Below are 27,440 nucleotides of genomic sequence, written 5' to 3'. Positions count from 1 at the left end.
AGATGGCTCTGTTCGAAATCCTGGGCTGCATCCTCCAAGGACGCGGTTTACCTAGACTGGATCCTTCGAAGTCCGTGAAAATAAGGACACTGGAAGTGTTTTGGCTGTGAATTCGAACAGGTCTACCCTTCGGCAGGTTTTACCGCTGTATGCTCTGTTGCTTAGCGACCGTGAAGTTGACACACAAAGCAGGAAAAGAATGAATACTGAAGTTTTCAAAACTGTTTGTTTAGCCTATTTATTTTTTATTAGAAAGTGAACAAAGGCTACCCTCACAAGAATCCAGAGTGGAATAAATGTTCCAACCACCGGGAGCAGGAACAAATAAAAGCAAATGTAATGATAGAAACTTTAGTCAGTTAAATAACATGCTGCTGTCATTTTGCACATCTCTCATGTTGCTGCTATTTTCAAATATCCATTACTGTAAAAATGTCCATAGCTGCATATTGGTTATTTATTCTCCAGTTTTATATTGTTAAAACACTTTACAGAATTGTATTGTTTATATTTTAACTCTTCCCTATTATGTTAGTCTTATACATTTTTCTAAGGTCCACATTTGTGTGACCATTTTCAATAATCTTTCTACTGCTGTAAATTTGCTCATTGTAGGACAATAAAGGGATTTTCTATTCTATAAAACAAACAATGTATGTATAAAAAATATTTCTGCAAAATCTATAATATTCAACAACAAAAAATACTTAGTTAAGCATATTGTGTAAAACAGCAATAAAAAAATTAAAATCCTATCAGATTCATAGTCCCCACACTGCAGATTTATTAGAATCTGTCCTTAAATTACAGCCAAACCCATTTACACAGTGAAACCTTTAGATAAATCAAACATTCATCATCCATCCCACTTTGGGTGGTGCAGCTCTTCTTTCTAGGAATTTGGCCACATTAATTATTCCTCCAAAACCCTGACCACCCAGGGTGCAGACCAGGAAGCAGAGTTGTAGTTTAACACAGCGGTCCCCAAACTTTTTTGCACCACGGACCGCTATATGTCAGAGAATATTTTCACGGACCGGCCGGGGGGATATGATCAATTAAAATGATACGACTGGCATAAAATCAAATACAAACAGCATAAAGATATATATATATATATATATATAACCCAAAATTGTTAGTCTGTTTGTAAAGAGATTCTAAAGGTTTTAGTGTGGAGTTATTTGCCTGTGACCAGGTTGTAAGACAGTAGGGGATATAGGACAGAACAATACTGAACATGAAAATTTTAGCCACCTGGAGTGACAAGTTTGATCTTATGAAACGGATATTTGTTAGCTTCATACAGCAAATTAAAGTCCCTAGTAATGTCTATTCCAAGATAGGTGAATTTATTGTTATCAATTTTAAATGGCATACTTTCCAAGATCGAAGAGTCTTTGTGCTTAATTGGCATCAGTTCACTCTTAGAGCACTTGATTCTATAACCCGAAAACCTGCCAAACAGAGTTTGTATCTGGGGAATGTTGGTATAGTACGATGAAGATTGGTTATGAACAGTAAGATATCATCCGAATATTAAGAAATTTTATTTATAGTCCCTTTAGTAATGTATCCCTGTATAAGGGGGTTGGCACGAATTGACTGCGCAAGGTTGAGAGCGAGCAGCCCTGTCTATTGCACGTAATTTAAATGCAGGAGATAGTGTCTTATTAATGACTATTCCTTATTCTGCAGTAAATTGTGGTCATCTTTATCTCAGAATATATACTTTTTTGTGTATATGAAAATCAAGTTTTTCCAGTAAATACTTTCACCCCAGCCCAGCAGCAGAACACCTAGAGATGTTACTAATCAAAGTTAATCTGATATGAAAGATCAAAATTAAGTTGTTGTTTTTTTATCTTCATGATGACAGCAGAACCCATCCAGATCTAACTCACCAAAGTTTTACACCTGATGCAGAATTTCAAACCCTTAGCTCTACAGGGTCTAGCAGACTTGTTCAGACAGACCCCCTTTCTGCTATTTCAGCCTCTTTCTGCAGTTGGTGTTGCTGTGAAATACCCTTCATACAAGTCTTTTAGACCAGTCCCAGCCAATCCAGCATGCAGTCCCCCTCCAGGTGACTGAACGGGAGGTGAGGATGGTGGTGGCGGTACTGAGGGTAAAGATAGCATTCCACTTGCTGTAATTTTATGGGATTCTTTATAAATACGATTGATCTTATTAAAAATAAGATCATTAGCACTCCTCTATCCACGATTGGTTTGCCTCTTGCTCTACAGAGCAAGAAGAATAGCCAGAAAATCCATTTCAGCTAAGGTAAAAGGTGTAGTTTCCTTCTCACCAAACTAAAATTAATAAAAATGTACATTTGAGGTGCTACATACAAAATTCTAGGTGAAATTTTAAGGAGATCCGTGATTTAAGTTTAACATGTGGACCCTGGTGTATTTCTGTGTGTTTGCAGTGATCTACTGAACATGACAGTTTTCTCCTTGTTTTGTTTGCTCAACTAAAACTTGCTTCTTTTCTGGTTCCATCTCTAAATTCAGTGGAGAATGCAAAGGTTTCTGTTCGCTATGTAGAGGCATGCGTGTCCTGCCAGGGGTTTCTGCTGATGAACCAGGAGGAGTCTGGATAGGCCCCAAAACCTGAGGGTTATAGAAAAGGAGAATTCAAAATAAATATTCACTTAACAGTGGTAGTCAGAAATGGCGTGACAGTGCCACTTCATTATTTAGGTACTGAAATTAAGGAAAAAACTTGCAAAAAGAGAGTAAATACATTGTCAGTAGGTTTGCTGGTATTTTTGGAAAATTCTGTTTTAAAAAATAAAAAAATCTAAGTTTTCCCTTTATAAATATCAATCTATCCATCTAAATATCTAGATATCTATATCTATCTATCCATACATCTGTACATAAAACACGTTTAGACACAAAAACCATCTTTACATTTTTTTAAATAGAAAAAACAGGTTAGTGATACATTTACAGTTATGTTAAAAAAGCCAACGTAAAAAAATATATTTATGATATAATTTAAGTCAGTTTATTTTGTAAATCGAAAAGAAAATGGACAATCCTGCTAATAAAACATGTTTACAGCAGCAAACATCAAATTATTAGAAAAATAAAATATATTTAACAAACATTTATGACAAAGAAAAAGATCAAAAACATTTGTTATAATTAGATTTGGCCTTTTTTTATATGTATACTTGGTGTAAAAATGATAAATATGTTTCTTTTTAAAAAAAAACTTGCTTGTTCTTCCTCCTTTTTAGCCAAAGTGATGAAGAGGCATTGATGAGTTTCTAAAGGGGCTTTTGTGGCTCCAGACTTGCAGACACCTGTTCTAGATAGATGGTTTTTAAATCTATAAATAATAGCTCAATTTTACATATTTTTTTGAAACTAAACTTTACTTTGTAGGATGCAATAAAAAGGAGGCTTTTATTCAGTTAAAATAAATACCATTTTGGGAAAGAGATCATTGTTTATAAAAAGTTAATAAAGCTACCACGGCTTCTGAGGCCATTTCTTTCCTAAAGTCAGGACAGACACTCAAAAGCATGATTGATGTCCAGCCTTGATTATTATTTTTGGCTGTAATTTTGAGAAATGTAATGCAGAGAAGAAGCCATTTCTCAGCTCCATCTACTCTGATCTGGAATGGTCTGAGATCCATTTCACCTGATTAAAACCCACTATTCCTATTAGTGTAGAATCCTTTCTATCAATGTATGCAAGGTAACCAGAAGTAAATATTTATATATTTTGGAGCTGTCAAAATGTGTGAAATAAATATTTGTGTCTTGTTTTCAGCAAATCAACAATTTTATTCTGCATAGGTGTTGATTGAATGAGTTTATTTTGAACAAAAAAAATAAATCTTTTTAATAAAGCTATGACCTTTAAAATTAGCTCCAATCTGTTTTAACCGATCCGATTGGTTTTCAGAGGAATACTGTTGTGTGGGGGAGGAAGAGGAAGACTGATGGACAGCTGCTCACCTTTATATCAGCATGAGTCTGCCTTGCAGCCAGCCGAGGACTGCAGCGCCGCCCTGTGGTCCTCCTGATGATATATGGACTGGCTTCTCCCATAGGAATATCAGCAAACCCTGAACAAAATATGTCAAAAGAGTAAAGTATAAAAACCTGATTCTAGAGGCTGGGCCAAGCAAACAGAGAAACACCTCAATGATTTTCTGCACTCATCAAGAAACTACGCAACCCTGACCTTTCTGCACCAGGTCAGGCAGGCCCTCTGGTCTGAACTCTTCATCCTGCTGTTCACCTCTTGGTCTGGGTGTCATGCCGTTGGCTTTGAGCTTCTTTGTCAGGTTGTGTAGCGCCTCCTGGACACTGTCTCTGTCACTGATTTCTTTATGACACCGTTTCCCCTGAAAGGATCCCTGAGGAGAGCTTGCTACTGTATGAACAACTGCATTCTCTGTGTTTTCATTGTTTTTTTCTTCCTGATGTTTAGAGGAAGAACGTCTTGCTGAACACCGGCGAGTCTCCGAGGGGATCTTGGCTTCGTTAGGACATCGGCTTGAAGTAACCTGCTCCAGTCGTAACTTCAGCACATCATTGCTCTCCTCCAGCTTATGGACTTTAACCAGCAGGCTGCAGTATTTTTCTATGCTCTCGTCAGCCTCTGTGCTCTTCTCCTCCAGAAGCCTGTTAACTTCATCCAGCTCCTTTCTGATCCCCTCTAGCTCTCTTTCCTTCTCCTCCATCTCCCTTCTAATTTCCTTCAGGGCAGCCGTACGCTCCTTCACTTCTTTGTCTTTTTCTATAAAACTTTGTTGTCTTTTCTCGGCCTCCATCTTCTCCTTCTTCAGGGCGCTCTTCAGCTCTTCTAGTTCTTTCTTTCTATCCTCTTCTTCCGCCCTCAGCTGGGTCACCTCAGCCTGTAACTCCTCATTGCTACTATCCCCTTCTGAAATGAGATCACGGGTTAAAGAACAGTTTAAGGTTTGATGTGTTGGCATCATTTGGTTAAAATTGACTTAAACTACGGATTATTCTGTTTTTATTTTCTACACATCCTTTGGGGAAAGTTAAGAGGAAGGATACAAGCTGGTATCAGCTGTAATCAGAGTTCATCAGTTTCAGCTGAATTAAATTAAATTAACCTTTAGTGTGACCCAATGTCATTTACTTCATCCTTTTTGTGAAAGAAACTTCAAACAATGAAAATAATCTAACTTATTATAAACAGTTCTGTCATTGTTGATTTAATCTAACACTAAGATTTCATTAAAAGATTTAATCTAAGAACCATTTTTTTGTTTGTAGGGACCTGATATTTAAATCTTACTGCCAACTAATCTGCATAAGCTTTTTAAAAACATATAATTTTCTCTGTAATTTGGCTCCTCTAACATTGAATCCAAAGGACTCTATGTTGTACAAGAGCAGAGATCAGGGATTAGCGGACCGCGGTTCGGATCCGGACTCAACCTGATTCACAACATTTATAAATTACATGTTGTTTGACAACAGTGTCTAAATGTCACTTGCGCCGCTTCTCCTGTTACCCCGAAATCCCACATCCTTCGACAGCGCTCCGCCCCATAGCCATCCAGACCTCCTGCGCAAAGCAAAGCCTACAGCCCCCTCCTCCCGTCTTGCTAAGCTCTGACTTATCCCCGGAGCTCGAGGAGAGCATGTTGTTTTTTTATATATATATATATATATATATATATATATATATATATATATATATATATATATATATATATATATAAGAATTATGCTCTGATTTGTAATTACCGATCTGTTGTTACTATATTTTAAGTTGACAAAACGTATCTTCTCGGCGTTCTTTTCGATGTTAGGTGTGATCGCAATCTTGACCTGGCCGGACCGAAGCCTGAACATTTAGCGTATGTTTCCCTCAACCTGCTGCTGTGAAGCAGGATTTTCCACCATAAACATAAAAAATAAATAGGGATCCAGGCTCAGAATGAGCACAATGATATGTGCTTGAGAACGGCTTTGTCTCCATTCAAACCCTGATTTAAATCCCATTGCTCTCATCAGTTCAGGTGTTTTTTTAAAACATGTAAATCAGGAAGTTTTTCTCTACCTCACCTCAAAAAACGCTTTAGATTTTAAAATGTTCCCTTGTTTTTAATATATATATATATATATATATATATATATATATATATATATATATATATATATATTTATTATTTTTTTTTTTTATTTATGTATTTTTTTTATTTACAAACTCGATGTACTCGATGTATAATATGGATGCATAAACACCTCATTTTACTTCAGTGTTAAATTCTGTTTAAAGTAACAGGTCATTAAAAATGTCCGGACCTTTACTGGTTGATGATTTTCTTTATTCGGACTCTGCTGATTTTTAATTGGTTACCCCTGTTCTAGAGTTAACCCGCGGGTCTCCATGCTACACCGCATTGTTACAGGAAATCCATGCAAAAGTTATAGTGTTAAGGCATTTTCATCTTGTCCAATACTCCAGACTTGCTAAGAAACGGAAATGCTAACATTAACAGTGTGTGTACTAAATCTGTAGTGTATAAACTCTACTTTCTAATTTTCTAATAACCCTGAATTTTAAAGTCCACCTGATTTACTAAGATGCCCCTTGTTTACAGTGAAAAGATAGATGTGTTCATACCTGAGCTGTTCACGAGGTTGAGTTTCTCCTGCTCCAGCTGCCTGCAGGTCTTCATCCAGAGGTTGATTTTGCTCAGAGCAGAGTCTCTCTCTTTAGACAGACGAGCAGTGCTGGACGTCAACTCAGAGACCTGGAATAATGGAGGTGAGATTGATGAATATAAAGTACCATGTATTGTGAACAAACGCACACATTGTCTATGTGAAACAGACAGGACCCGTTTCGGATCGATACTCCTTCATACCTGCTCACTGAGCTGTGAGATGGACTGCTGGCACGTCTCCAACTCTTTCTCCATGGAAGCAACTTTTTGCTGCAGAGTCTGACGTTCTTGTATGATTCTCTCTCTGTCCCCACTCTCCTGCGCCTTCTCCTCCTCCAGGTGAGATAGAGCTGAGGATAGGTTGCTCTTCTCTTGCTCTATCATCATCAGGGAGGACTGTAATTGTTGTGTTGCAGCCTCTAACCTCAGCTTGCCCTGCTCTAATGAGGAGAGGGTTTGTTGGAGGTCTTGTTTCTCCTTTTCTATAGATGAGACCTTTGACCGAAGCTGTACTCTCTCTTCATCCAGCTCTGTTCTCTCCTGGTCTAGTCTTCCTTTCTCCTGAAGAACAGACACCAGAGTGGACTGAAGTTCATCCCTCTCCTGTTCTAGTTGGTCCCTTCTTTCCTCCAGTTGTCGCTTCTCTGCCCTGACTGATGATATGGTTTCATCTAAAGCTTGCCTCTGCTCTGCCTCAAGGCCTTTCTCCTTCTCCAAAGTATGGATTTCTTCCTCTTTAGCCTGTAAAAGTGTTTGAAGATCCTTGATTTCTTCACCTAAAGACTCTACATTTGCCTTCAGGTTAGTGTTTTCCCTTTCCATCTCTGTCTGCAAATCTTGAGAGGTCAGCAGACTTTGTTTCTCTTTCTCCAACTCTATCATCGCTGACTGCATCTTCTCCTTTTCCCGTACAGAGTCTGCAAACTTTTGTTCGAGGGTGGTCTCTCTCTGCAGAGAAGCTTCCAGCTTACCCTGAAGGTCTCCTACTTGCACACTTTGTCTCTCAGCCTCCTCTCTTGTTAATTTTTCCATCTCTTTCAGTCTGTATTTCTGCCTTTCCTGTTCCTCTCTTCTATCCATCTCTGCCTTCTCCAGTCCCCTCTCCAGTTTGTCCCTAGCTGCCTTCAGCTCCTCTATCTCCATGTTCTTATTGTCCAGCTCCATCTCTAAAAGAGCTTTCTCAGATCTCAGGGATTCCAGCGTAGCACAGAGCTCAGATAGCTTCTCAGTGAGCTCCTCCTTCTCTTCCTCCACCTAGAACGATGGGGTTAAACAAAAAGCAGGACAGGTTTTAATGAGGAAAAAGCCTAGAACCCCAATAAAACTGCATTTCCTCCCTTGTGTGAGGGTACCTTTCTCTTCTCTTCTTCTAGCTCAGCTTTTGCCGTTTCAGCCTGTGTGAAAGGAGATGAAGAATACTTTAATCCATGTCTTGATAAAGCCTTTCCACACTAACTTATGCACACTGTTCTGTCACAACCAGTCTGAAAAACTAGGAGAAGTACCGCATTTAGAGTGTTCCACCTCAGACATTGGTTGCTTCTCTGATTAATGTGATCGTTTATCGGTAAGTTTGATGCTGTGCTGAGGTCTTTCACTCCCACGTGATGAAATGAGAAGTGTTTAGAGCTGAACAACCTTGAAAGCTGATTTATAGACCGACCCTGCTTGAAAAAATTTCCTTCCTGACCTGTGGGTTAATCTGAATCCATCATAAAGCAGTTTGCTCCTTCATGCCGTTCAAAAACCTGTAAGGCTTTTATAAAACAACTGCATTTCTAACAAGCTTTAACCAAGCACAGTTAATACTTACTCATTATTTGACTTCTGAGGTAGGTTTATTTATGGTACTCAGATTAAAGGGGCCCTAATATTAGTAATAGTAATTTCTCAGATTTTAATTTGTAAAATTTCTCCTTCGTTTATCTTTCTATCATCGCAACAAGTAGGCTTTGAGAACACATCTCAGGCCTCATTTATAAGACATTGTGTAGGATCCACTCTGTACACCAAACATTGAAACATGGAGTATGGCAAAAAAAATAAAACCTTGTTTTATAAAATCACACAAAATCAAGCAATTTGTTTAAATGGATCACAGCTGTGCTCCACGTTTGAGAGTGAGGCTCCACCTCATGTTCAGAGCACAGCTTTACAGCAGTAGAAAGTAAGCAGTATTAAAAATAAATGTGTTGGGCGTGCTTTGGTGGCGCAGTGGTTGGCTCGCATGGCTCATGGATGGAGGCCTTGAGCTGTGGTCCTTTCCTGCGTGTCTCTACCCCTCTCTCATGCCCCCTTTCCTGTCAGCCTACTGTCCATAAAAACAAGCCACTAGTACTGTAAAAACTCAAAAAAATAAATACATGTGTTGATCAATAAGGAGGAGATCCTGATAAATATGAGTGGTAGGTAGCAGCAGTAAATGGAAGGAAGTGTTATTAATGAAGCCTTCAGAGTCTGACAGCATTGGGCTTATAACTGTGATATACCAGATTTATGGATAAATTCTGTTATTTTATTCCTAAAAAGTGGCTTTAGGCAGAGAGTCAGTTAGGAGAGTCGATCCAGATGATCACCGGGAGAGAAATGTCAAGGTGAGGAAAAGTTTAAATATCTGTCCGGCTTTTACTCTGATGTTCTTTTTCCATTGTGATATTGATCACAATTGTGTAGCTGGCGGCAAGTTTCAGGGCCTGTTTTGCGCATGTATAAGCTTCATAAATGAGACACCTGGTTTGATAGCTTTTACCAGTCCTGTTGAAAGATCAGAGATCTCCAATGGTTCAACTCATAATTTCTCCGTTTCTCCTTGAATAGATGTAAACATTAACTTGGAGGTCTCTGAACACTAGTGAACAATGCACACTGCTGTGTTGGCCAATCACAAATTACAAATAAAATATCTTGAAGTCCATTTCTGTAATAAAATATGTGAAAAAAAAGTAAATAATCAGGCATGTTTGCTTAACCAGGAAGTTTTCTTAACCTGCAGCACAGCGTCCTCTAGATTTTGCTCCAGTTCGTCCTTCTCTCGCTCCAGAGCATCAATGCGATCCTGCAGTGAGTCAGACTTGATCTGAGCAGCTATAGAGAAACAAAGACACGTTTAGACCAACAGCTTACAAGGCAGCTGATCTGTGTTCTTGATTTTTCTAATTGGTACCTTTGAGTAACTCTCCCATCTTCTTTTTCTTCCTCTCATCCGACTCGATGCGGACCTGGAGCTTTTCGATGCCCGTCCTCATCTGTTGGACCTCGTCATTAGTGGAATTCAACCGAGAGGCAATCTCTCCTTTTTCTAGCAAAGAAGACTCCAGCGATTGGGAAAGGCTGCAGACTTCCCTCTCTAAAGCCTAGAGAAAAGCAGTAAAATGTCAGACCTGAAGATATAAGCTTCTAGTTTTCTCCTCAGTGATCCAACTTCTCCCTGACCTGGATTTTTCCAGCCATGGACTCAGTGTTTTGGTTGGTAGAGGTATGATCTTCTCTCATCTCACTGAGACGGTTGAGCAGCTCCTCTTTCTCGCCGATCTCTTTAGAAATGACTTCTTCCAGGGCTGAAACCTGCTGCAAAAGCTTTGTGAAAGGGTAAAGGATCAGCTTTTACCAGCAAAAGACTGAAAATAGAAACAATTTATCTACATTTTTCAAAATCTTGTTAGATTGTTCAACTCATGAACTCCACAAATAATAATGTTAACAAACCTCTGAATTCCTTAAAGTATTTAGTACCTGCTCTCTCTCTGCCTCCACTCCCTTCATGCTGCTTTGAAGAGCTTCATACTCTTTCCTTCCCGTCCGGATGTCAACCTCCAGGATGGAAATTAAATTTCTGGTGTCACAGTTGGTCTTCTCCAAACTGTGAACTTTATCTCTCCACTGTGCTAAAGACTGATTTAACTCTTCTTTGTCTTCGGTGCAGGACACAAGTTCAGCCCTCAGCTGGGTCGTCTGGGGGGGGGAAGCATGGGAAAATGACATAATCGTGATGGTCACAATCAACACAAGAATTACATATGCACAATTTTATGTCAAAAATGTCAATCTAATTTCAAAGTCCCCTTTGAATTAACACAAAGAACCTGAATTTATGGCCGATACCTGAAGGGGGTAAAATGTCAGATGGATGAAAGATTGACAGAAATGCCCCCAAAAAAATAAAATTATATCGTATGTACAAGAAAATGGATGATGGGATAGTAAATGAATAGTGCTGTAAGTGATAAATAGACGACTAGATGAAAGATGGCAAAATTGAATGGATGTTGGACAGATGTCTGATACGGACGTTAGAAAACGGTACAAATTATAAAAAAAAATGTATGAAAAAAAACTGATAACTCAAGTTGTCTAAATGTATATATGCACTGTACAGTGCAGCTTGAAAATGAATAAATAAACTCAGATACAAAAAATTAAGTAGCTTAAAAAGGAGTGGGATAAGGAACATGTTTTACTCCCACCCCCATTCAGTCCATAATAGTCATGGGTTTGCTTCCATTACATCCTGAATAATGTTTGATACAGAACACTTAGATCAACAACAAACATCATTTCTCTTGAGTTTCAGAACATACAGAGCCAGACTTGACGAGAAGGCCTCCTAAGTATCCCCTGGTGTGAGCCGCATGGACAATAAAGCCTGCCTTGCTTTTAGCCTGCCTACTAACATCCTCCTGGATGAAAACTCAAGCCTTCAAAAAAGACAAAAAGGCTTGCAGGTCTGGAACAATTGGGGGACAGAACAGACAATATGTCTTTTGATGATTTTGATCATTTCATGTGTTTTATGATAAGGGTAAAGAATCATTTAACCAAAGGTTACTGGTTCCTGATTAAGTAAATAATTTAATAAAACATTATTTGGCCAAATAATGTTCTATTCACCTCATGGATTGCATTGTAAATTGGTCTGAAAGCATTCCAGTTTCTTTAAATTCGTGAAAAGCTAATTTGATCATATCCCAAATTCTTCTAGATAAATTTTGGTTTTCAAACACAAGCGCCATCTTAAACTATAATAGGTTTTTCAACCATTTTTCCCCTTATTCTTTGTACATAGTAGTTTAGTTTTTGTTAATAAACTCTTACATTTTGAACAGAAGTTGTAAATTTATTCCATGTTTGTGCAGAATTATCCGTTTGACCACATTTGAGCTCGAATCACAATTTTGTTTATTGTTCTAGCAAACAGCTAGTAGGGCATGTGCTCATAAACAATATATAACAGCCGGAATAATATCCGATTAAATACAATGTTTACCATCCCTACCGGGGAGGGCAATGGACATCTTAAAGTCCCAGCTGGCTGGGAATTTAATATAATTTAAAATCACAACACAGCGCAGCCCCTTAGATTATAACTCCATTCACTTTGTGTAAAAAGTGTTTGAATATTAGAGAGTAATGTATTTTTTACTGGCTTTATAGAATAGCTGTGCAGTATACAAATAAACTAGATCAAGAAATGTTAACACTTTAGAATGCAGAATAGACTGTACTTTATGTATAACTTTTACTGCACGTTTCTAAAACATAACATGGGGCTGTAATGGACTTTTGTAGTTATTGTCCCAAATTTTAATAAAGTAAATTAAGGCACAACTAATGCGAAAATGCAATAAGTTCAGTATATTATATACTAAAAAATATTTAAACTTTAATGTGAAGTTTCCAGCTTACTGTCGTCAATAGTTAGCCATAAGAACTTAATATCTGACACAGACTATCACAACACTATCAATATATATTACTTGGTCTAATTCTTCTGTTTACCAAAGAATAATATTGTAGTTTTATCTAGATGAAGGGATAGTCTGTTAGTATTCATCCATTTTAAGTACTTCTTTAATAATATGTATAATTTCAATGAGACTATTGCTAAAAACACATAACTTTGATACATAAAATATTTAAATGTATAAATTAAACCGCTTTGGGCCCAATATAGATCCCTGCGAAACCCCACAGGAAAAACCCTAGCATCGCGATTCAAACTTACCCATCTTCACATATAGTTGGCCCTCCACTAAGAAGGTTATGTTTTTACTTGAGTTTGTTTGTCTGTCCGTCTGTGTACAGGATAACTTAAAACGTATGAACAGATTTTGATGAAATCTCTACCAAAGGTGTAACTCAGTCCAAGGAACAGTCTATTAAATGTTGGTGATGATCCACATCATAAACAGGATACAGGAAGGATTCATTAACATTATTTGGAGGAACATGCAGATCCCCCCTAAACCACAGAGTAGCAGCAGTGACTATTAAAACTCGGACTCAAAAAAGTGCAGAATTATTCAATTGGTATTACACTGAAGTCAAAAATACAGGAAAGGTGAGCCGTGCCTCACTTGAAGTCTCTAAACCTGCTGATCGAACAAGAGAACTGAGTAAACGAAGGTGAGAGCAGAACACGCTGGGCCTTATTTATAAACTTGTGAAAGGATTTTAAGGAAATTGTTACCAAAGATGGACCTCATGTCAAGAAACAATTCATTAAAATTGGACATTATCAAGATCATGTACGATTTTTTGTTATAGGTGTAAGTCTTTTCTAGTTATAATATGTTTCTCAATAAATCTAATCTATGGTTGAAAAGTTTTTCTAAAATTTTGGACAACTGAGGCAGCAGAGAGGCAGGCCTGTAATTACTGAAGATGTGTTTGTTTCCATTCTTTTGCAGTCCTATCACTTTTCCTGTTTGGCAATTTTCCAGCTTCAAATGATAGGTTACAGTGAATCTGGGAATAAATTAGGAATAAACCCTGGAATTTTTATGTTTTCCAGCCCTGAAAGGAGCTCAGATCCATTGCAGTAAAATGCTGACCTCTACATGGAGTGTTTCCACCTGTTGCTTCAATCCTGAACAAGTCTTCCTCTGGGTCTCCATCGCCTCCTTCAGCCTGTCCCTTTCTGCCTGCATGGTCTCCAGTTCAGACTCCATTCCCAGGATATGCTTCTCCAGGTTAGCCTTTTCAGAGCGGACCCTCTTTAACTCATTCGCCTGCTGAAGGAACTTTTCATCCCATCCACCTACAGAACCACAGCAAACATCTCTTCAATGCTATAAATGAATGATCAAATACCCTAAAGTATTATCAGAAACATGAGAAAAGAAAAAAAACCTTTGGCCATCTCAAGCCCTTCCAACATCTCCATAACATCAGTCAGTTGGCATTTTGACGTTTGCAGCTGCAGAGTCAAAGCCTCCCTCTCCTCCAGCAGGTGGGCCACCTGAACAAAAGACCAGAAAAAGTCTTTAGGATCCTAAAATTATGATTCGGATGAAAGAATAAAACAATTTCTTCCTTCTACCTCATTAGAAAGGCTCTTCTTTTCCTCTTGGGCAATGCTCAGCTGTTTAGCTGCATCCTGAGCTTGCTCCTCTGCAGCATGAACCTTCATCTCCAGGTTGTGAATTTGAACTTTCAATTCTGAGCTCAGCTCTGCCCTCAGCTGAAGCTCCGAGGTCAGCAGGTCCAACTCAGAGCGCAGCAACTCCACTTCACTCCCAATTTCTGTGTTAGAGCTGATGCCATCTCTGACTGGTGAAGACTTGAGTCCTGAAGGAAAGATTAGGGTTTAAATACAGTGACTTCTAAACGCAAAAGGTTTTATTTGGAAGTGTTCTTTCCGCTTCTTTTGTTTTTCCATTACATCATAAACGAAAATAAAGGTTGAAGTGTGAACACTTTAGAAAGGACAAAAGAAACAGTTTTTAGGGATAATCAAGAGTCAAAAGAGAAAACAAAACCATGGCGTTAACTTTAGATACTCACCAAAGAATTTCAAGGATTTTGGGAAAGATGGATCACAGTTTAGATTCTCACTTCCCAGAACTTCACCAGCACCGCTGTTCTCCCCAGAGACCTTTGATGACGACATTAAAACAAAGACTCACCATTATGAAAAAGTTCTAATATTTATTTGAATCTGTGAAGTTGCTTTTTCTGTATATCAGGTTTACATGCCTCCTCTTCCAACTCATCTCTGAGCACCTCCTGATCAGAGGCCTCCTCCTTCCTCATCATTTCTTTCTCACTGTCAGAGAAAAGAGAGATTATCTTCTACCTACTAGCAAAAAAACAAAACATTTGATTGGCAGTCATGTGTCTAAACTGTACCTGAAAGCCTGATCCGAGCTCGGCTCGCTCTGAGGATTGGACTCTGTGCTGGTAATGATGTTTGGGTCCAGTTCTAGGTTTGGTTCGACACATACAGCTCCGTCCACTAGACAGACCACAGCAAATGGTCAGGACTGAAGACGCACAGTTCAGGTTTTAATGAGGCAGTCAATACGCACCCATTTCTTCCTGGTCATTGGGTCCAATATGGGTGAGGTTTTCTGCTGGATTCTGGCATTTCCTCGATTCTGTAAGCTGCTGTATGCGGCGGTGCTGTTGGTCCGTTTCTTCAAGCAGTAAGGAATAGTTCTGCTGGAGTACGGTCAGCTCCGCCTGGAGGCTTGAGAGCCTCTGATGAAGTTCCGCCTGCTCAGTCTCAAACTGCTGGCTCCTGTGATAAAATCAGATTCTTATTATTGATCAGGTTAAATAGGTTAAACACTTAAATGTTTTTTTATCTATTAAACTGATAAAAGTAAAGAATCGCCTTAATGTTCCTGTTATGAACCAGAAATGTGGACAATCATTCAATTGCATAAAAGTTTGTCAGATTATAAACCTCTGCAAAATTTGAACTCTTTTACACCCCATATTCCTTGGAATGAAATCAAAACAAAATTCGTCAAAACAGGAGCTAGTAGGTGAAAAAAATATATAAAAAACAAAAGAAATGGTATTAGGTAGATCAGTGCTTCTCTGACTCTAATGGCTCATGGAAAACCACCAAATTTAAGAGACATACCGCTCTTTGTTCTCCTGGTTGATAATCTCCTCCCTCACGTAGAGCTGCTCCTTCAGTTTCTGTCGCTCCTCCTCTGAGCATAGCAGGGAGGACTGCACACGCTTGCTCTCCTCTCTAAAAGAAGCCAGCTCTTCTTTCATCCTCTCAGCACTGGTTTGAAGCTGCTGCTTCTCCTCAGACAGCTGGGCCATCTCTGACAGCAGCTGGACGTTTTCCTCAGAGACTCGACTGTAGTTGGATTCCAGCTGATCCTTCTCTTCTTCCATCTGTTTCATGGTGCTGACCAAGTCCCCTTTCTCAGAGGTTAATGTAAAAAGCTTCTCCTGAAGCTCAGCCTTTTCACTGTTCAATAAACCCACAGTAACATTTAGCAGGGCTTTCTCCTCAGTGGCCAGACTGAAGGCAGACTCAGTCTCACGTCTCTCTGCAGCAATCCGATCAATCTCTGCCTCCGCCTCCTGTTTTTGCTCAGATAACTCTCCGACAGTAGTGTGGAGTCGCTGGATCTCCTCTGACAGGCTGTTCACCCTCTCCTGCAGCTCCTCCTTCTCAGCTTTAACCTGGGTTATTTCAGTAGCAGTTTGTTTCTGCTCATCCAGTAACTGCCTCAAAGAAACCTCAAGGCTGCTTTTCTCCTCACTTAGCCGATTCAGGCTGCTCTCTTTTTCCTGGATGATCTGCTGCAGTGTTTCCTCTAACTTTGTATTTTCTTCAGTAACCAGACTCAGTTTGGATTCTAAAGAGGCAACGTTCTCCTCTAGCTGCTGCCGTTTCACGGCGTCCTCCTCCAGGCGCGTTATCTCACAGCTCCTCTCCAGCAGCTCCTCCTTGGCTGTCACATATTTGGTCTCCAGCATAGAGTTCTGGGATTGGACCTCATCTAAACGGCTTTCTAAAACAGACACCTGAAAACGCAGCACAGCAAAACAGATAATCTAAAATAAATAAGAGAGTACGATCGAAAATGCAACCAAATTCAGTATTCCTTAAAGCTGAATCTCATTCACATAGATGCATCTACATGGTTATTGAGAAAGGTTGTTTTACAGAATCAAAAGAACTGCTGACAATCTTAAAGGAAAGTTGGGTGGAAGAAAACTAGTTGAAAATAGATAAGCTTTATTTATTTGGGAGGTAAACAGAGGGTATGAGGCAAAAACATCATTTTATGAACATATTAAAAAAATCAATCCTAAATCTATTAGCGTTGAAGGAACAAAAAACCTGGTTTACTTTCAGTAAAAAAAAAAAAAAAACTTTTGCTGCTCCATTGAAGGACCTTAAACATGAATCTACCATTCCATAATAAACCTCATTCGTTGGGATGAACTTTTATGATGTCCCGAACTAAACAGCTGCTTAATTAAAATCAGTAGACCAACCTGAGCTTTGCTTTCCTGTAGCATGGCCTCCATGTCAGAGATCTGGGCCTCCAGCGATGCTTTAGTGCCCTTCAGCTCCTCCACCTGACTCTCCACAGAGTTCATGGCAGTCTCGTTGTCCTCCAGGTCCATCTGCAGCATTTCCAGCTGCACCTTTAGTCAGTAAATGTGTAATTTAAAAATGACTGTACATAAATACACTTTTCATTATTTAGACAAGTTAAGACACCGAATTCTGCACCACAATTTCAAATAAAGACAGAAATGAGAAGCATCCTTTCCAGACGTTTTATTAACTACCAACCTTAATTTTGTTCATGGCCACAGACTTCTCCTTCAGAAGTTCAAAGGCTTTGCTGTGCTCAGCCTCTGCTCTGTTCAGTTTCTCTTTTAGACTCTTTATTGAGTTGTCTTTCTCTTCCAAACCGCGCAATGCGGTAGATAGAGTAGTATTCATGGTTTGGATCTCCTCCTGATGAGAGCTGGACTCGGCTGTGGCTGCTGCTAGGGAATTTTTGGTACCCTCCAGCTGCTCTTTTAGGATTCTCTCCCTGTTGATCAGGTCTTCAATCTTGGCGCTGTGGCTCTCCGTCTCTTTCAGCATCTTCTCAGTCAGATTTTTGATTTGATCCTCCAAAGCAGAGACGAGTTTTGTTTTTTCAGACAGGGCGGCCTCCAGATCGGCCTTCTTTTCGTTTGCAGAGCAGAGGTTCTCTTCTAAAGCTTCAGTAGATCTGTTGAGGTGAGCAAGGGACTGATTGACCATGTCCAGTTTGTTCTTTAAAACTGGAACCTCGTCTGCTGCTTCTTGGTTTGCAGCTGCCCGTTTCTCCGAAGCAGAGATCTGCTCCAGGAGAGTATTTATCTTTTCTGCCTGACTGTGCTGCAGGAACTGCACAAAAAAGGGAAGTTTTAAAAATTTAGGATATAGACAAGAAAAAAAAAAAATAGCATTTTCACAAAAAAGTAAAACATACAAAAGAAAATAGTTAAGACACCCATAAAAAAGAAAAAAAGAAAAAGATTATGTTGTATATTTTACCTCCACTTTTTTCTGTATCTCTTCAATCTGACTGTTGAGCTCAGACTTTTCTGCTTCCATGGAGACGATCCGAGCTTCACTCTCTCTGAGCTGCTTCTCCGTCTCCTCTTTCAGGCTCCTCTGCTCTTTAAGCTGCTCCTCTGACTGTCTGAGCTGCTCCGATTTCTCCTCGGACATCTTCATGAGCTCCTCCTCCTTATTGGACATTGTGTTGATTTGTTTCTGCAGCTCGGCCCCCAGCTGTTCCTGCACCTTCAGCATCTGCTCTATGGAAGTGATCTTAGAGACAGACAGAAAAACCCAACTGGTTTTAACCTTTATGTTTGAAAGTAGCCGTTTTATCTAACTACCATGAATCCCTTCAGCCTTTTAGTACACAACGGTGTACTACAATATATCTGATATATTCTCAACAATTAAAAAACAGAAAAGTGCAGCTTCCACCAAAACTAGAGGCATCCACAGAAAATATTAATCAGACCAATGATGGAGCTGCAAAGATCAGTTTGAAAACTGCAGCAAAAGGACTAAAGAAAGTTGATTTTTCTATGCAAAAATAAATACATGAAATTAATGTTTTGCTTTTCCATCTTTTTCACAATAGTATTTCTGGTTTAGACTTTAGTCTAGGTCAGGGGTCGGCCATTTGCGGCTCCGGAGCCACATGCGGCTCTTTAGCGCCCCCTTGCGGTTCCCTGGAGCTTTTTCAAAGAAAATCGATTGTTGTTTTTGTTTGTGGTGTGCAGGAGGTTAAACAATAATTAATTATGTCTCCAGTGCTGTAAACATTTGTATAATAAATAAATGTAAACAATAATTTGCATTATAGCCATAAGCCCCGTCCACACGAAGTCAAAACGAACACGAAACGCTAATATTTTCCAGAACGTTTGTCGTAAAGACGGAGACGTAAAATAAATATGATCGTCCACACAAATGCATGAAAACGCTGCAAAATGTATGCCAGGCCTGTAAGTGGCGCTGTGGTGCCAAAGCAAAAATAGGCGAAAACAGGCAACGAAATGTTGGGCATGCGCACTAATATTTATACATGGTTGCCCTGCGGGTCCATTTTCGTGGTTCAGTCAAATTCAGGTGCTGAACTATGTCGTCGAAATTGCTCTGTTCTTCCTGGAGATATTCCAGAAGAAGAAGATTCTGTTGTATGCCCGACAGCCGGTTGAGTAGCATGAGCAGCAACCATTCAACACACTACGGCGCCATTGTTGTTGTGATACTGTGTCGCGCATGCGTGTTTAGAGGAGACACTATGACGCATGCGTGTAAAAAAAAAAAATGCGGTTAGAGCGTAAAGATGGAAACGCGAAAACGGCGTTTCAAAATCTGAAGGCTTAATAAAAAAAAAAATCATTTACAGACCCCGAAACGCCGGCTTCGTATGGATGAGAGGCTGGTTTGGTGAAAAATGTGTGCGTTTAGGCCAGGGTTCGGCTTCTTGTGGACGGGGCCACAGAGATCAGTAGTCATAGCTTGCAACCAGCGTGGCGCAGTGCCAGACAAACAAAGTTGCGGGTGTGTCTCGCACCATGGATTCCAAAAGGGAAGAAAAGGAAGATGGCTAATGAGAAAGAGGATTCAAAGAATGGAGCGAATCATTTGCTTCCATTATCAATGCGGAATGATTGCCTGCATTTTTGCTTTGCAATGCGAGGTTGTCAAAAAAATAAAAATAAAAATTTGGAAAGGCATTTCCAGGGGAGGCATGCTATATATGCAGCCGACTACCAAGTTGGGACCGAGATAAAAAGTGTGATTGCAAAACGAAAGTTACTACCGTAACTACGGTTCTATGAATCCGGAATGACATAGAACTTCTGGATAAATTAGGAGTGCAAAGATAGATTTAGGAAGTGAATTGCATATCCAATACGGCTGCTCCCAACAGAAACACGTCCACCATAGAGAGATTCCTTTATTGTGTTTCTATCATTTCATCAATGCAACAAAACCTAGACCGCACGGTTAAGGGCGGTGAAGCGGCACGCAATGGGAGTGTTCACTGCTCGTCCATCACCTCAAGCTACTATGTGACATTTGCTACAGGATAAAAATAGATTCATGAATGCTTATTATACATTTAAGCCCACATAGTCCTTTTCTATAGTGGGATAACACACTTAGAGCCCGTGTTGCCATATGAGGCATATTTAAGACTTTTACATTTTTGTGGCTCCAGACAGATTTTTTTTTTGGTTCAATATGGCTCTTTGAGCAGTTTGGGTTGCCGAACTCTGGTCTAGGTGAACGGTGTGCAACCTCTACCATCTAAAGAGGCATATTTTTCTCACTCCACAAAAAACAGAAAAAAAACTCACCTTGCAATTGTTACATCACCATTTAAAAACAGGTCGACTGCACTTCTGGATAAATATTTACTAAAGGAGAATTTCCTGTCATTATAGAAGAACCAACATTTCATTTATTCTGTTTATGTAGTTGTGTATAACCAACAACTTTGCAGCTGGTGCCCCAATAATGTATTAATGACCTAAAGCAGACAGCACCATTTTAAAAAACAGCAAAGTAATTTCTGTTTAGAGGAATGAATGGTTAACTTTAATTGTGATTAAAAATAAATCCCAAAAAAACAAAAAGACCTTGTTTCTGGAAAGCAGCAGCTCCTGCTGGACTTCCTCCATCTGCAGCTTGATGCGTTCTGTCTCCTCAGCCTTTGCAGAAACGCTGTCCTCACACTGCCTCAGGAGGGCGGCCTTCTCCTCCACAAAGCTGGAAGAAAGAGTTGTGATAAAGTGTGAGTTTCAGAAAGCTCCTTTGCTACCATTGGCTGACAAACGCAAGGGGGATTTCGATTCTTTTTTTATTCATCTACCTGCAATTTATTTTGGAGTGATTTTTTTTTTTTTTTTTTTTTACTTTAAACCCTGCGTCTACCTTATCAAGGAAGCAATTTTTCTATAATTAGGATGTAAACACAGTGAGCTGCAACTACAACCTGTAAAAACTAAAAAATGACAAATTCAAAGCTCCAACCTGGCATTTTGCTTCTCCTGCTGTGCAGTGGACTGAGCAAGGCTTTCCTTCAGCTGACTGATCTCAGCCAGGCCCAGCTCCACCAGCTGATCTTTGGAGTGAAGCAGGTCACATGCTGCCTGCTGCTCCTCCTGAAGCTCAGAGATCGTCTTCTCAGCAAGCTCAGCTCGAATGGTTTCCCTCTGCAACTGGGACTTCAGTTCATTGAGCTGTTTTACAGATAAAAAAGGAATCAACAGGATCAAAGAAGAATCCCATCTCGCTTACTTCTAAAATAAGGGGATATATTTGTGTTCATCGAAGGCGTGTAGGTGTTAAATCACCTGTCCTTCCAGCTGAGCGAGCTGCTTCCCAACATTCTCCAGGTCTTTGCTGTGTTTCTGCTCTGCCTCGGTAACCTGAAGCTGAAGCTGCTGGTACTGGTGGTCCTTCTCCTCCAACTCTGTGCTCTTGATGAGGAGCTGTCCTTTCAGTGAGTCGATGTGGGCTGACAGACCAGCTTTGTCTGCCTCTATGGAGGAGATCTTGCTCTACAATGGTTCAAAAAGAAAAAAAAAATAGTAGATAAAAATCAAGGACAAAGCTGGTTTTCTCTTTACAGAGACAGAAAAAAAAACAAAAAAAACATTGTATAGCCACTACACTTACCTGATTTTCACGATTGGCCTCGTTCATCAGATTCAAGTTGCCTTCCAAAGTAAGGATCTTATCAGTGAGCTCCTTCTGCACAGCCTCAGTTTGGTTTATCAAGTCCTCTTTGTCCTTCTTCCAGTCCAGCAGAGCCTGATGTTCTTGTTTTAAAGCCTTACACTCATCCTGGCTTCCAGTGAGGCTGCTCTTCAGCTCTTGGCTCTCCTTCTCCACACCGTTCAGCTTATTGCTAAGCCTCTCGCTCTCCTGCCGCTGCTTCTGGAGCTCATTCTGACATCTGCAGAGCAACAGATTTGTAACAATGAAATAAATGAAATTTGATCCTTAGGAGCCAAGAGTTTTAGAAACAATGCAAAACATCAAGGAGCTAAATGATCCAATCTGTAATAAGTAGATAAACATTCAGCCCTTTAACAGCACAGAGGGGTGAGTGCTGGTAGGTTTGCACTGGTACTTCAGCAAAGAGATTAAAGATGGAGGAGATGAGCCACTAATGTAGTGGAACATAGCTAACAGGTATAATTAAAGGTATATTGGGTGATTTTGGTGAATTCTTTAAGACCCGCCCTCTTAACCAACCAATAAGAAAACAATGCAGCTTCTGAGAACTAAAACCAGGTTTACTTTTCATTTCTGGACTCCACATCAGAAATTGTTCTCTTCATGTTTTCCAGCTCCCTTGCTGACGTCTGAGCCTGCTGCTCCAGCTTTGACTGAAGCCTCTTCAGCTCCACCTCCTGTCCTTCGGATTTGGCTGAAGTACAAGAAAGAAACAGTTAACTTATACAAAGACACCAGCATCAGAAACAGATGTGTTGTTCCTGCTGATAACAAACTGGCACCTTTCAGATCCTCCAGCAGCCCCTGGGTGCTTCTGAGTTTCTGCTCCGAGCTCCTCTTCTCTTCTTCCAACTGAGAAACGGACCTGGTGCTCCGGTCCAACTGGACAGTCACACAGTTCTTCTCTTTTTGTAGCTCCTGAAGGGAAGCGGAAGCATCTAAAATCTGTAAACTACAGCATAATACAGACACAAGCAGAGCAACAAACAAGGAATTCAAACCTACCTCCATCTTTTTGCGGAGGTCTTGCTCCTTGGTCTGAGCGGCCTGCAGGCTTTGTTCTGAGCGCAGCAGCTTCTGCTTCTGTTCTTCTAGCTCTCTCTCCATCTGACTCTTCTGTATGCGCATCTAAAATTAAGTAAGTTAGCAAAATAGACAAGACTGTCAGGAATCCCCAGGCTGACTGAGCAATAGGAAACAGTGGAAGTAGCTCATTTAAACACATCCACTCTGAGATACCTTCTCCATGTCTGCTTGGAGCACATTGTGGTCTTTTTTGGCCTGTTGGATCTCCTGGGTGAGTTTGGTTCTAGTCTGGTTGAGCTCCAAATCCAAAGCCTGATTGGAACTCTGAAGCTGAGCCAACTCCTGCACAAACCAATGAAATATAATCTTGTTTGAATAACGATTCATTAATTAACTTTGCTTTTCGAATCCTCAAGCTTTTGCTTCACCTTTTGGCTGTTTCTTTCTTGGTCTTTGAGCTTCTGCTCCAGAGCTCGTCTGCAGCTTTCAGCGTTGTGCCTCTGGCAGCTCATCTCCTCTGAGACTTGTTTCAACTTCTGCTCAACCGATGAACACTAAGAGAGCACAGATCATTTTCAACTTTTATCTGCATGACTTCCATCATTTCAGCACCAGGGAGACTATGCAGAGAAACGTATCCAGGAAATGATCCATGGTACCTTTGCCTCCAGCTGCTGGTGTTTGTCAGCTGCTTGACTCAGCTCATGTCCGGCCTTGGCCAGGTCTCTGCCCCGCTCAGCCAGGTCTTTACGAGCCTGGTTTAGGTGCGCTTGGAGTTCTTGCAGCTTTGACGTATTGTTACGGATCTCCTTTTCCTGAGCCGATATATTCCTCTCCAGCTCTGACACACGTCCACGGAGCTCTGATAAAGAAAGACATATAAACATTTAATCAAATTTGTCATGAAGGTCATATCTAACCTGCTAGATTCCCAAGAATCCACCTTGGTTGAGAGTTTTCATCTGCTCCATGTGTTGGGAGGGTCCACTGGGACTCATCCTATGGCTGGGTTTGATTGGCGTCTCCTCGTGTGCGTCCCACAGAGACGCCCCACGTCTCTTCAGCGGAGTTTCCGTCTTATCCTGAGCGTGCAGGCAGTGGACCTGATCCTGCTGTTGCCATGGGAATATAGACGATCCGGCTTGACGTGCCGCAATGTCTTTGTGGCTGACGCTGACTGAAGACTGATTCAACAGCTGGAGGAGGAGAGACACGTTATAACTTTGAAAGAAAATAGAAAAATAAAAAAGGGGACACTCAGAGGAAACTCACCTTGATCTGCAGCACTTTAAGCTCACTCTCCAGCTTTTTTCTTTCTTCCACTTCACGGTTTAACTTATCCTGTAGGTCATCCAGTTTGTTGTCTGTAAAAAAACACTCATACACATTAGTGAGACTCGGTCTCACGGTAGAATATTAAGCTCCTGCACACAGGTACCTTGCTGTCTATGTGCAGGGACGGGTGCTGGTATTGCGAAGCTCTTCTGTGGAGTGCTGTACGCCTGCAGGTCAGAGGAGGATGACGACAGCGAGGAGGAGCCAGCAGGCTGAGAGCGATCCAGCTCATTTTTGTACCTGAACAGTTATTCCACAAAAATAGGGATAATAATCTCATAATTACAAACTGTTATAAATGACAGCAGCCATATGCAGTATAAATAAAAGTAAAGCATATACTCCATTTATGCATTGATTTTCAGTTGGTTATATTCTACACCACTATCTCCTCTCTCAAAAAAACAAAACAAAACAAAGGTGACAAAAAGCTTAATCAAACTCACTTCTTGAGTTCTTGCTCCAGTCGCTCTATGGTCTTCCTGCAGGAATTAAGCTGACCCTCCAGGTAGCTCACCTGAGCGCAGGAAATAAATCAGAGTTACAGGAAAAAGTTCAAATTACTGCCTTCCTCCCAGAAAGGTTGCGTTACACACATGTTCAACCTGTAACATTCAAACTTCTATGCATTTCTTAAGATTTTATGTGACATAGCAACATAAAACAATAAATAAGAAAAATTAGGTGAAATTAAGTAGTTTATAACTTTCCTCCATACAGACTGTGTTTTGTTCTATGTCAGGAACTGACCTGCTGCTCTTTGACACCAAGTTCGTGAACAACCTTCTGACGATTTTTTTCCAAAGAGTCACACGATTCAACCAACGACTGGTTTTCCCTTTTCAAAGCAGATATCTCTGAGCGTTCACTGTCCACCTGAGGAGGGCAGCTTTTAGATTATTTACATCAAATTATTGTGGCATAAATTCTAAAGATGTCATCCATTTAAAGGAGCACACATAGAAGATGTGAAAGAAACAAAGCCTCTCCTAAAGCGGCACTGACCTTCTGCTTCTGTTTCTGCAGCGCAGCTTCCAGGGAGTCCAGCTGAAACTGCTTCTGTGTCCTTTCTTTTTTGAGTTTGTCCAGCTGGACCTCCATCTCCTGGATCTTCTGCAGGGCTTTCCCTGGAAGTCCATCCTTCCACTCCTCCACCGCCCAGCTCATGGCCTGCAACCAAATCAGAAGACAAAAATCATTTACAAATCTATCAAAAAAGAAAAAAAAAAATCTTAGATAAGCAGCTAGTCAAACCAATAAAAGCCAGCATTGCTTTTATCTGTACTAGAACCTCTGATGAAACTATTTTCAATTAACTTTAACTCCTAATACATCCAAGTCTTTCCTCTAGCTGCCATTATGTGACATTAACCAAACCTAAAGGCTTCGCTCGTTTGCAGAAACAGCTTTCCTGTAAAGTGAGGACAACCCAGGCTACAACTACAAGCAGCATTTCGTTAAACTTTCATCTAATTTCTTCAACCTATTTGAAGGCTGCATTAAGTTACCTTATATCCACTACATTTTGGGCAAAAAAATGGCCTTTACAGCACATTGCCACAGTCATTGTTTCTTTTAAAATGCTGGATTATGATATGAAATTCCATAAATTATCACTATCTCTCATAAAACAAATTCAAGTAACAGAGGTGTTAATTTCCGTATCATGTCCTAGATCAGACCCAACCACTTTAAAGCACAATTTAGTAAATTCTATTAAAAAAAGTTTTGAAAACATTGGTAGATCTAGATCATATCAGGTCTTAATGGTTATTCAAGTTTACTAATAAAATAATCCACATTTACAGGATTGCCACAGGATATTTATTTAAGGAAGATATTTAATAAACATGTTGTACAGAGTCCTACCACTAGGTGGCGGACTTGCATCCCCATTCAGGAAAGTGATCCATCAATATCTATCTCATAATGCAGACAAATGGTTAAAAACTTATTTTAGAACTTCTATTTTCTTTCCTTAAGGTGTATAGTTTCAAAATACATTTATTACTTTCAAATTACAGCAGTAAGAATTGCAAAAAAAAAAAAAATAAAAAATCCAGAAAGACAACAGTGGAGGTGTGTAATGAGTATCTGTTTATAATGTGGCGGCCGGTACAACTATGGCAATAATAGCACTATCAGATCCTGCAAATTAACACAAACATATTGGGCAGCCGAACACACATTTTAAAAAACGAAAACATAATTAAACCTAAACTAAAAGGTAAGGAGCACGTAGCGTTGATTCAGTTGAAATTAAACTAAACTGACTTTTGAGAATATAAAATACTATAAAACTTTCATTTGGGTTATGATCAGTCTAGAGACTGAAGATTAGCGGCAACGATAAAGACCGATGCATTAAAAATAACAATAACGCGATGTATTTTTACATAAATGTTACGTTTTACTCAACTTACTTTGGGCGCGAGGCTTCTCGTTAGGCTTCTTTACAAAATTCAAACTGTAAGCCAGGGACCGGATATCCCCTTAGCTACACGGCTATTGGTCCAATCAAACGACGTCATAATTCTGACCCCGCACTTGATTGGCTTATTTGTTTCTGTGTTTCCACAGTGCCCCCATGTGGTCTCAGTATGCCATAATGAATCAAAAATCTGTCATCATGAAAACAGCACAAAATATTGCAGACAGTGCTAAAAAAACATACATAGTAGGCAGACAAAATTAAAAACACGATATAGACTGAACAAAGGGGAAAAATAGTATTAAATTAAGTTTCTGTATTTCAATGTAATATATCCAAGATGTACCACTTATATTTAATAATTTCAGTTGCATAGACACCCCTCACAGATTATGAAAACAGTTTGTCAAAGTTAGAAAATTACACAAAACAAAGTAAGCAGTATCTTTTGATACAGAAATATTAGTCTACTGAAATGCATGTCCATGTTATATACAGTGGCTATCAGTATTTTGTTTTGGCTTATTTTGCATCCCATCCTGCATCAGTACTACATACCTGTGCACAAGCAATAGATGATCTATGGGGTTTAGATCAAGGTTTATTTGCTGACAAATGAAAAGTACTAATACCATGATTATTAAACCAGGTATTGGTGCTTTTGACCCATAAAATCCAGCAGACCATGGCGGCACTGACTTTAGACTTGATGAGAACCATTGCATAAAAAAACAATTAGTGAGTAAATAAAAATATTTATCCTGTGCCTTTCACAAATGAAGAAACTCAAAGTATTGTACAAAAAACCAACAGAACAGAAAAAAATAATAATAAAGAATAATATAAAAAGGGAATAAAATCACAATAAAAACAGACCTTCAAAACTAAAGAAATGTTTAAAGAAGTAGGCCTTCCCCAAATTATTACTAAGTAAACTTCCAACTGTATTATGTA

General features: G+C 39.7%; 1 protein-coding gene across 1 annotated transcript; it reads right to left on the bottom strand.

The window, feature by feature from the left end:
• Nucleotides 1–1,703: 1,703 nt before the first annotated feature.
• On the bottom strand, nt 1,704–26,565 carry cenpf (centromere protein F). The gene is made up of 38 exons (XM_038294647.1): nt 26,479–26,565; nt 25,061–25,225; nt 24,806–24,931; nt 24,502–24,572; nt 24,159–24,295; nt 23,993–24,084; nt 23,664–23,916; nt 23,380–23,582; nt 23,149–23,274; nt 22,934–23,062; nt 22,700–22,822; nt 22,477–22,612; nt 22,259–22,388; nt 21,632–21,911; nt 21,307–21,513; nt 20,984–21,192; nt 20,590–20,719; nt 17,972–18,250; nt 17,234–17,821; nt 16,930–17,082; nt 15,548–16,452; nt 14,985–15,196; nt 14,806–14,911; nt 14,653–14,722; nt 14,461–14,551; nt 13,997–14,244; nt 13,807–13,915; nt 13,509–13,714; nt 10,411–10,629; nt 10,111–10,254; nt 9,842–10,031; nt 9,665–9,762; nt 8,031–8,072; nt 6,880–7,932; nt 6,636–6,765; nt 4,212–4,916; nt 3,983–4,092; nt 1,704–2,618 (listed from the first exon to the last, which is right to left on the bottom strand). The coding sequence occupies exons 2-38, from the start codon at nt 25,220–25,222 to the stop codon at nt 2,439–2,441; spliced, it is 8,352 nt and encodes a 2,783-aa protein (XP_038150575.1). The 5' UTR covers nt 25,223–25,225; nt 26,479–26,565; the 3' UTR covers nt 1,704–2,438.
• Nucleotides 26,566–27,440: the final 875 nt, after the last annotated feature.

Source organism: Cyprinodon tularosa, unplaced genomic scaffold, assembly GCF_016077235.1.
Source record: "Cyprinodon tularosa strain WSP-4 unplaced genomic scaffold, ASM1607723v1 ctg342, whole genome shotgun sequence".
NCBI classification, from domain to species: Eukaryota; Metazoa; Chordata; class Actinopteri; order Cyprinodontiformes; family Cyprinodontidae; genus Cyprinodon; species Cyprinodon tularosa.
Note: the sequence above shows the minus strand (reverse complement) of the source record. Positions and strands in the feature narration are given on the sequence as shown.